Source organism: Scleropages formosus, chromosome 2 (assembly GCF_900964775.1).
Source record: "Scleropages formosus chromosome 2, fSclFor1.1, whole genome shotgun sequence".
Taxonomy (NCBI): domain Eukaryota; kingdom Metazoa; phylum Chordata; class Actinopteri; order Osteoglossiformes; family Osteoglossidae; genus Scleropages; species Scleropages formosus.
In genome coordinates, this window is record NC_041807.1 from 16,207,618 (window position 1) to 16,218,415 (window position 10,798).

The window sequence follows — 10,798 nt, forward strand, 5'->3', positions numbered from 1 at the left end:
ATAAATACCCCAGTATCACTGAACAGCAAAAACAGAAGGCATGGCAACAGATTCTTCACCAAACAGTACTATATGCACTCATGCGCTGTGATTTAAATTATTTATTTTTTCTTTTTTAAACAATTGATTTTTAGAAAAGAAAACATTTGTGACGGATCATATTTGGACAACAGAACCATGTAAATATGTAAGGTAGGAGGTCCCTAGAACAGAGTGGTTTGCCTCTGGTGAGTCAGTAGCCATGGATCCAGGCTGAGACCTGCTCTCCTACTCCACAGTACATGCATTGCTCCAGCACAGTGTGGGAGGCTGAAGCAGTGGTCCGCACACATATTGCATATGCGAAATGTGCCTGCCGTGTTAGAGGCGGGGCACTCCTAAAAAGAACAGACATTCTCTCAACCACAGGTGACGGATATCCATTGTCACACGTTTGAGGTACAAGGCCTTTTACAACACAACACAACACCTGTGTACAGCACATGGATAGAAAAATAAGCCTCTCGGCAGACAATGTGTGTAAACCATGGTTATTTTAAAAATGCACCTTTCTCCACCACTACAAAACAGTTAACAGGACAGCTGCTGGTAGCAAGGTTATGTTATTTTCTGCCTTTGTAGCTGTTCTGGTAAAGTTCAATAAATCTTGTAAAAACAAGATCGCCCTGTTTGTAGAAAACATCTAATTAGTTTCACTTCTTGTCTGTCGTTTTTATTCTCTTTAAGACACATTAAGCTTTTTGTTACACCTCACACCTCAGCGCTGACCACCTAAAATATTTTGCCCATCTTTCTAAATATTCTGAGAACATTCTTTTGTATCATAATGCATGTACATACTGTATTGCAACCTACAAGGATAAATTCACATACGTCTACACTTAGTGTTTCCTGTGTGCATAGTTCAATCTAACACTGATTTGGGGAAATTCAGAAGAGATTATAAGGGGGCTGCTTAATTTCAAAATGATGTCTTCTTACACTACTTGGAATGTTCCATTGCGGACCACGGCAGGGCTGTTCAGTCCTCTTCATCATCTCCCTCCCCGGGCCCTCGGATCATCCTTCGTCCGCCCCTCTTGCCAGCAGGGCCTTTGGGTTTAGCGAAGGCCTGCTTGTGCGCGTGTTGCTTGGGGTGGACTTCCTCGTACAGGAAGTCACTGGTCAGCTCATCACCGCTGTCGATCTCCAGCTAACGACACAGGGCAGCAGTACAAAGTTTTCTACAAGTCAGCTGCACTAAAATCATAAGGACATATGTCACATGCATTTTATTGAGTAAATTCCAAATTACTCTTGTACCCCATGTTATGAACATCCAAGTTACAAATTTTCAGAGATTCAGATATTTCCTAGTTTATTTATTAACAGGACTTTACTGAGTGTATTTTCTAAAATTTTTATGGGGGGACATGGTGGCTTTAGCCTGTGCCCACTATGTGGTGGGTCTGGGGTGCCTTGCAGTGGACTGGCTTCCCGTCCAGGGTGTGTGTCCCATCACCCTTCGGCCTTGCACCCTGTGTTGCCGGGTGGGCTCGCCGCAACCCCGCTTGGGACAAGCAGTTGTAGCAATTGCAAAAAAAAAATCTACTGCAGAGCAAAAATGGACAAAAATAGCCTGTATTTTCAATTTCTGCCATTACAGGGCAAACATTCAAACGCAAATGGCACTGTGGGGGGGGTGTCTCCCAAGGATTTCACACTATACAGGTGCATTTTGAATCAGCATATTTAATTTATTGTTGCCATATCCAAGAAACTATAACTATCTAGAAACTATACCGTGAGTAAATAGAAGACCATGTCTATTATGCTTTTTTGATTGAAAACTGAAAATGACCTGGCAGTGGTAGACATGTTTACATGATAAACTGGTCACTTCCTTGTGGCCAATTCTGTGACGTTTACCATGAAACAGATGCCAGAACTGAAAGTGAAACACTTTTTAATATGTTCTCTCCTCGCAATCCTCCGTTACACTGCAACTCTTCCTCCTTTCTCTACCGCACCGTGGTGCCGCAGCTCGGATGTGTAAAGCAGAACAAAGCAATGAATAGGAGACTGAACATTACGTATTTTTTATTTTCAGTCATTTTAAAGAAGACTCAACTTTAATGTTGCTTCATGCTACTAAAAAAAAAAAAAAAAAAAAAGTACCCTGTCTCACCACCTTGTGTTTCTGGAACAGGGTAACACTGACCCTGTATTGTATGAGCCGTTTATGAAAATAGAATAAAAAAAAAAGTCTTATGGTAAATTTTTAGTTCACTATAGCTTTATCTGATGTTTATCAGATGTGACCTAACCGTAAATAAATCGAGGTATTAAGCTGTATTGTTAAGCATTCGTTGATTGTGCCGTAGTGGATGGGCTTACAAACAATTCCAAGTTACAAACACACTTTGTCTAAACTGTTCGTAAAATGAGGTACAAGTCTATTAAGTCATTCCCCAAAATTATGAAGTATTTGATTCAATTTTAATTTTAATACATACTGAGACTCTTCTGTGTGTATTATATATATATATATATATATATATATATATATATATATAAAAAGGCAGTGCCTGTAAAATTTCTCAGAAAAAAAAGAAAGAGAATGCTCCTTACCTTTTTAGCAATATCCATGTGAAGATTATTTTCAACCATGTCAATTAGGGGGCTCTTGCAGCTGGAGTACAGCATCCTCTCTTTGATGCTGCATTTATACCCAGGCATGGAGTAGATGAAAACTGTGACATTGAATATGGACAAAAAAAAGTTACATCAAACAAGCGGCTGGGACCTACTGGGCAACACGCCCCCTGCGTGAAAAATCCCGATCGACCAGTCAAGAAACACCTGCTGCAAAGCCACCACCTCCCAGCCCTGTTTTGGGCCTTGAGGCAATCATTCTGCTGCAGTGACAGCACACAAAGGTGTTTCAGGAAACGAAACGTGTTCGGGGCCCTAACTTTTGCAGAGACATGAGTCACCGAGCTCAGATATGAGTCACGGCATTGCCCCGCTGAAAACCGGCAAACCTGCTAACTCGATAAAGAAGGTCAAAGCAGCACATTCAGGATAACAAGCGAAGTTTCCAAGGAAAGCGCCTCAAACTCCTTACCTGTCGATTCCAGGTAATCGCCCTCGTGGGAGTGCTTGTAAAGGAAAAAGTGGTAGCGAGCAGAGTCTTTCGGAATCCTTTTCGGCAAGTCTTTAATTTCCGTGGGAGCGGTGCTGGACAGCTTTATACTTTCCTTTGCAAAATCGATTTCCTGTCGATGAAGCACATAGTCAAAACATTAACATTCATTAAAATTTTGGATAAGCACTCTTTCCAAATTAAAATCATGGCAGTTTTTAAGAGGATATTATAGTTAGCTTGTCGTTTTTCTTTTCGACTGTTACGCTGCTATTGCCGTAGAATTGCTGGAAGGGAAGGGACTCTGCGTTTTCTTACAAGTTGCACGTAGTTGAGCTTCCTGTCCCTGAACTGCTCGATAGCGCGAATGGCCTCGTGGTCCATGGGGAAAGCCACACCCTGGAGGGTCTGCTGCTTGGTGTCCACACTGATGTCCGTTTGGACCTGAACGGGAAGACCGATGGAAGACGCACCCACACATAAGCACATTCTTCCGTGTGTGTGTGTGTGTGTGTGTGTGGGCTAAGGGTCATTCATTAGTTACTAGTTAGTGAATGAGTAGACCTCAGTCCAAAGAAATGTGCCGATTACCACGCTGGACAAAGTTTCTGTTTAACCGCATCCGTTCATGTATAGCGTCCTCCTCGAGAGTATAACAGGAAGGTCTCTGCCGACACCTGAACCAAGAACCCAGGCTGCCGAGCCCTGCTCTGCGTTCTACAGCGTGACGTGGGGCATCACCCAATCTAGGATGATGAGCAAAGGCAGGAAACAAAAATATGCAAGAAACGTGCAACAATGTTGATGTGCGAGACAGCGACGTCGCTTCGGTGACATCGCTGACGTTCTGACCAACATCTACACATCACGCAGTTTAGCACCGACTGATGCTTCACTGGGGGTCTCTGGCTTCAGCACTCAATTTTCTCCCACATTCTGGGCAGGAGAAGCCTAGTAATCCATCCTTTCTCCACTGGAGTGCAGCTCGCACGCACGCACACCGGCCCAATGACAAAAACACTACTTTCCCCTCCCGTTCAGCCGCCGCTTTTACTACAGCACCGTCTCTCTCTGCAGCTGCACATCGCAGAAGAAACGCAAAGGCTGCTTCCTGCTTCGCTCTTCTCTTTACACGTCGCTCGCCTGTAAGAGGACCTGTGGGCAGCCAGTACTTCCTTATATGGAATGGAAGATGGTTCCTGTTCATGTGAGACAGCGCGCACGCAGAGCCACCGTGCAATTTAGGATCACCAATCTACCCAAAACACGTCTTTGGAAGGCGGGGGGAAAAGCATACGAACGCGGGGAGATGCAGGGGAGATTTACTCTCAAGGGGCTTCTATACAAATATTTATTCCGCTTACAGTACGTTGGCTTTGGCTTCTTTTTCTACGGAATTACAATATATTTCCAGAACACATTTAAACCTACCACAGCACATCCCACAAGGTTTACGCGGCGACAGGGTTGCACACGGTTTTTGGCATTCCGCAGTGCGTCGGCAGCGGCGCGACGTCACACAAAGCCATTCATACACCGGTTCACCCGAAACACCTGTTTCTGAACTGCGGGGGAAGTCAGTGTGCAGTACGTAACGGCTACGTACTCAAGATCGCAGGTAGACACAGTATTACTGAGTCCATTTTACATTCATTGATGCTTTTCTCCAAAGCGACTTACACTCTTAAACTACTGGTAATTTTCTACCCATTTATACAGCTGGCTATTTTTTTTTTTTTTTTTTTTAAAGGAGAAATTTAAAGTAAGTACTTCACTCAAGGGTACTACAGCTGGAGGCGAGGCTTGACCCTACAACCTTTGGGTCCAAAGGCAGCGGCTCTAACCGCTACGCCACCCCCTATGTCAATGGAAGTGGCTGATATTTTAGCATAAATGGGTGTGAGGTTTGGAGCTCAGTTACACATATTTTTGCACCTTAAACCTAACGCTAATTATTTACGAGGATCAACTTAACGATGGGTTTTTTTTTAGGGTCGAATTGACTTCGTAAGGCACGAAGAGCTGTACTTCCTACATCACAGGCTGATGTTTCTGATGAAGTGCAGCGGAGTTTTGGGGAACAGACAAAGAAGCTTCAGGCTAACCTCCAAACCCGTGAGACAGAAAAGCAAAACGTGAGAATCATCTGCGCGTGAATCCAAAACGCCCACCTCTACGTACAAAAACGTAATTCCACCTCACGGCCAGCCTTCTAAACGTCTCTCTTCTGCGCTGTACTTTAAAGAGCGGTAATGGACTCTAGTACTCCCTCGTTCAAAGCGCACGCCATCGTCGAGGCTTCGCCCAACTACTTCCAGGTGTGCCGTGTCATGGATTTGTCTGCGCCGCTGCACCGATTATGCTGAAACCGGCATCGGCACCTCCCATGCGATTGATTGCTTCCTGTCAGCATAAGCTAGACGACGATGCTGACCTCCAGGTTTTCTGCGGGCTCCTCATCCAATACCTCTGAATCAGCCTCATTAATAACCCCTGCTTTCCTCCTTCCTCTAATTAAAGACATTAGAAGAGCTTCAAAGTACAGGGAGCAAGCGGGAATTGCTTTAACCCCGACAATGTACAAAATCAAAATTCATAACATCCTGTACGAGCGGCGCCGGGAAAATTAAGACGGTGATGACTGGTGTGTGTGGCTTCATTCAGCGCAGGCATAAATAAGATAAATACAGACTGTAAGTACCATAACTGTGAGTCATTATGATCAAATAAGCAAACAGTGCATTTATATGGAGGGGGGACGCGGTGGCGTGGTGGGTCCAGCCGGTGCCCGCTGTGTGGCGGGCCTGGGGTTCGAACCCTGCTTGGGGGTGCCTTGCTGTGGACTGGCGTCCCATCCTGGGTGTGTCCCCTCCCCCCCTCCGCCCTGCGTTGTCGGGCTAGGCTCCGGCTCGCCGCGATCCCAGTTTGAGCAAGCAGTTGTTGACGATGGATGGATGGATGGACGGGTGCATTTGTATGTATGAAAGTTAGTGTTAAATTGTATGCATGCGTGCAAGTGTGAGTGAATGAGTTTGTGTGAGAAGGCACGAGTGTGTGAGTGTGAGTGTGTGTATATATATACACATTCAGGGCTACCTCATTGAGCTTGATCTGTCTCAGCTCCTCCTCAGCGGCAGTCAAGGGCAGAGGAGCAGCCTGGGAGGTCAAGTACTTCTTATACCCATTCAAAGACACATCATCCTGAAAGCAGCAGACAGATGCCTTACAATTTAGGGCTTCTACACGACAGGACTACATTTTTCAGACTTTAGGCCTCTGAACTTGTTTGTAAAGTTACACTTTTTCATATTTTATGCATTACTGATTTGGGTATTTGTCATAATAGGGAGGAAATTACAGAGGGGTTATTTAAAGGTCCCGAAGCAGCAGCAAAGAATTTAAATGAAGTTTACGTCATAGTTCATGAAACAAAATCTAGTTCCTGCCCAGGTCTGTTCAACATTTAGTTAAGATATACAGTAACAAGGCAGAAGAGGCATCTAGTCAATAAACCTACCACAGTAAAAATAACCTACCACAGTAACCCACACGTTCTTTACACCTTATTATCACTTTGCTCTCTTAACGGGAAGCGTTACAAGGGAGACGCAGCAAAAAACAAACTTTAAAACACATGCTGTTATACGTCGTACCTTTACGGTACCAAAAATCTCATCTTTAATATGTCCACCACCGAATTCTTTTTTCAGGGTAGCCCTGGTAGCAGCATACAGCATCTTCTGCCGCACCTGCGGGAAAACAGGAACAGGAGACCATGGACCATTAGCATAATGGGCGGCGTTCGTCCGAGCGCTCCCCCCGTCACACAACGCAACAATGGAGCCGAGCGCTGGCCCTTACAACTGCCGCTGCCACCGTCAGTGGTTCGTTTAGGGAAATTTCGGAATAAATTAGCATTGCAAGCGCTGCCGGCACAGATGAACAATTGTTCCTCTTCATTTGCCTTTTTACAATCAGTTTCTCCAAATCTCTGCTCAGTCACACCACATATCAAAGCCCATGTCTAGTTTCTGGTCACATTCTGACTGTTAGTCCTGCCGAGCCCCAGATTTGTCTACCGTACCGGACACATTTCCCAAACTGTACAGAACATTTGTATGTTAGAGCTGCCGACTTGGGATCTGAAGGCTGATGGTACAAATCCCACCTACTGCTCTTGTGCCTCTGAGTAAGTTACTTACCCTAAATTTCCCCAGTAAAAATACCCAGCTATATAAATGTGTAAATAATTTTAAGTAGATTAACACTGCAACTCTCTGTGGAGAAAAATGGCAGATGAATGAATAAATGGGGGCGCAGTGGGTTGGACCGGGTCCTGCTCTCCGGTGGGTCTGGGGTTCAAGTCCCGCTTGGGGCGCCTTGCAATGGACTGGCGTCCCGTCCTGGGTGTGTCCCCTCCCCCTCCAGCCTTACGCCCTGAGTTGCCAGGTAGGCTCCGGTTCCCCGCGACCCCGTATGGGACAAGCGGTTCAGAAAATGTGTGTGAGAGTGTGAATAAATGCAAGCACGTACAAACTAATAAACGTAAACATGCTACAATGCCGAGCCCGATGCGCCTTCCAAAGGAGATTCGGTAATATGCAGGAGTCCGGCATGGGCAAGATCCTAGAAATACATCCCAGATCCTTTTCTGCTGGATCTCAGGAGGTTATTCCACTTCTGACGCTCATTTGTAGCTGAACGCAGGCCACGAGTTGCCAGGGTTGAGCCCCTCGGCTCCAGAGCAGGAATCCACCGACAAGTCTCATCTTGCTTCCTTCTCTGCCTGGATTACGCAACGTTCCACCTCAAGCGTAGGTTGTTCTGCGGATTGCCGGTCCTTCGCGCGACACCATTGACTTACAGGCGAATGGTCCGGGGACCAGGCCACAAAGATCCACTCGTATCCCTGGTTGTTGCTGGAGTCCAGCCTGTAGAGAATGTAGGAGGGCATGTCATCCTCCAGCAGAGGGAGGACACTCGCGTCATACTCCTGGTCCCACGTCTTGGCGGCCCTCTTTGTGCCGCCCAGGACCAGCTGCTCTGAAAGAAGAAGCATATTGTATAGACGCAGCATACTGCCGGAACCTTCGAGACAAACCTTGCACACGTGTTTCTTTTCCTTATGTATAAACTGCACTTACATCCAGCCATATTTTACAGGGTAAAAAAGTAAAGCGTGGAAAAAAAAACGAAATACTTCGAGTAAGAATGGTATGATTCTCACTGAATGTGTCAGAGCAGGAGTACAGGTGTGCGAGCAGCGTACAGAGAGGGTGAAGGCGGGAGAGGAAAAGCTGCCGTGATGTCAGGAATACCATCAACGAGGGGATTTCACGGAGAAAAACCATATTTACCATCTTCGATCACAATCTTGAGGACCCGATAATCCCCGTTCCTGGCTTTTGCGAAAATCTCTTTCAGTTCCTCGGCAGCTGTGAAGACATCATTGCAGCGTGAGGAACGCGTGCGCGCACACACACGGAAGTTCGGCCCGCAGGTGCCATCGCCGGCGCACCTGTGTGTACTGCGAGCGCTGTGTTGGAGGCGAGACGCCGGCGTGTTTTAACCCTCCAGGGCTTCTTGAAAAACACTCCTTTACATTTATCTAACGCTTCTCTCCAAAGCCACTTACAATGTTAAGCTACTTTACCATTACTTACCCATTTATACAGCTGGGTAACTTTACTGGAGCAATTTCGGGTAAGTACCTTGCTCAAGGGTACTATAGCTGGAGGTGAGACTCGAACCTGCAACCTCTGGGTCCAAAGGCAACAGCTGTAACCACTACAGCGGGATTTGAACTAACAACCTTCAGTTGCAAGGCACTGCCTATAACACTATGCCCCTTTACTCTAGTACTATATACCGCAATGTACAAACAGGGAGTAAATGACAGTCCGCCGCCATACAAGACCCCACGTGTTCAGAAGTGTTGACGTGATACTTATGATAAGAGCTGCGGAGAACAAGGTGAAGTAGGACGTGCAAAAACGTTAAGAGTGCACATCTGGTCGCGTCCACGAGGGGTTTGCGTTCGAGCCGAAACGAGCGAAGGCGCACTGAAACAGAAGCTCGGAGACGGGTCTCTCGCAGACCGAAGACGTGACGCCGACAAGCGATCGGAAACTGCAGGTTCTCCCTTCCATCTCGTAAAGTTCCCATTAGAAAACGAGCGACTTTCCCAGCGCCACTAACAGATCATAACTGTTCACAATATCCAGCAGAGCACAGCAGGGCCAGAATGATGTTCGAACCAACAACCCTGCTGGTGTCAGTAGACGTTTTCTTTCTTTTTCCGTTTCTTCCCTTGAAGAAACAACCTTGCCCGCTCCTTTTTGGCAGTCCAACCCATTCGCCGGGGATGTGTTCCAATTCCCCATCATGGGGAAAACTTGCACTGCGAAGGTTCTTGGTTCAGACCACGCTCCACTACTACTGCTGCTACAGTGACCTTAGATATTCACTCTGAATTATTACAGTAAAAAAAAAAATAAAAATCCAGCTGTGTAAATGGGTCATAGACTAAGCCACAATGTCAAAAGGAAGGCCAAAGTGACACCTATAATAATAATTATTATTATTATAATAGAAAAAAAACAAAGTTTGAAGGCATTCTGACCCCCACTCCCACTCAGCTGACACGATCCACCTTCTTTCGCAGAGCTCAGTCCCAACTGTCTCCGACTAGTACCAGTTTAGGCTGGACTAGAAGTAGAAGCAGAAGCAGAACACACAACCATCTGCCAGGATTTTTGCCTCGTCCATTATCGTGTCCTACGGGGGCCACCTTGGACCGGAACACAGGGGCAGGGCCACCTACCGTGACCTAGCGAGAGAGGGGAGAGTCCGGACACAGACAGACGTGTCCCTGAGTTGAGGTCGCGATCCTCATCCTGCGATCCGTCTGAGACTCTGACCTGCGCTCCTCCTCCTCCTCCTCCTCCTCCTCCTCCTGCCGCTGCGCTCCGATCCGATCGCCGGCGGCGGCGCCGGGAAGCCCGAGCAGCTCAGCTCGCCGACCAGGAGGAGTAACTTAGCGCGGACACACACTCGTATCACATTGATTGAATGTTTGCATGGATCCACACCGCGACAGCACTTCGGCGACGCTGCTGGGCACCGAACCATGATGATGATGATGATCCGCACACACCGACCGACCGACCGACCGACACCGACACATCGGATCCGCACCACACGACACGCGCCCCACTGATTAGTCTCACACACACAACGGGTAAACTAAAACACAAACGGGCGAACGAACGACGAACCCCCCGCGGGTGTGACCGAGTAGCCCGGCACGCTCCACCCCGCGATGGAGCAAAACCCACCTTGGATGCCCGTCTGGTGGGACATTGTGCTTCAATTTCGAGTTGCTTTTTTTTTTCTTTCGCACGGCCGCTCGCTGTCAGGAAGCAGGAGAAACGAGGAAACTACAGTAACCCGAGCGGGCTCCGGTTTGACGTCATCGCGCGCAGGCGGCGCCGCCCCGTGTCATGTGACCAGCCGTTACGCACGACCAGGAAGTGAACGGCGCGCGCTCACGTCCGCGTGATCTGATTGATGGAACGTTTAGCACGAAAGCTAAGAGACTCAGACTCGCCACAGTTTGGGGACCAAAAAGATAAAACCAAAAAACACACTAGATTTTTCCTAAAAGAGTAAATT

General features: G+C 47.1%; 1 protein-coding gene across 2 annotated transcripts; it reads right to left on the minus strand.

Moving 5' to 3' along the window:
- Positions 1 to 115: 115 nt before the first annotated feature.
- Positions 116 to 10,594, minus strand: LOC108931601 (twinfilin-1-like). Of its 2 annotated transcripts, XM_018747481.2 has the most exons (10): positions 10,462 to 10,594; positions 8,482 to 8,559; positions 7,989 to 8,167; positions 6,778 to 6,873; positions 6,221 to 6,325; positions 3,443 to 3,568; positions 3,107 to 3,257; positions 2,611 to 2,732; positions 982 to 1,192; positions 116 to 377 (listed from the first exon to the last, which is right to left on the minus strand). In XM_018747481.2, exons 1-9 carry the CDS (start codon positions 10,484 to 10,486, stop codon positions 1,022 to 1,024), a joined length of 1,053 nt encoding a protein of 350 aa, XP_018602997.1. In that variant the 5' UTR covers positions 10,487 to 10,594; the 3' UTR covers positions 116 to 377; positions 982 to 1,021. The 2 variants fall into 2 exon arrangements, with proteins under 2 accessions (XP_018602997.1, XP_018602996.1); XM_018747480.2 differs by having other exon boundaries at positions 117 to 1,192.
- Positions 10,595 to 10,798: the final 204 nt, after the last annotated feature.

Bases quoted from the DNA above. Each gene is read 5' to 3' on its own strand.
- LOC108931601 (XM_018747481.2), bottom strand. From the start codon at position 10,486: ATGTCCCACCAGACGGGCATCCAAG. The intron at 8,168-8,481 runs GTAAATATGGTT...TTCTTCTTTCAG, and splicing joins CAAGATTGTGATCGAAGATG to AGCAGCTGGTCCTGGGCGGC. The intron at 2,733-3,106 runs GTAAGGAGTTTG...TCAATGTCACAG, and splicing joins CGATTACCTGGAATCGACAG to TTTTCATCTACTCCATGCCT.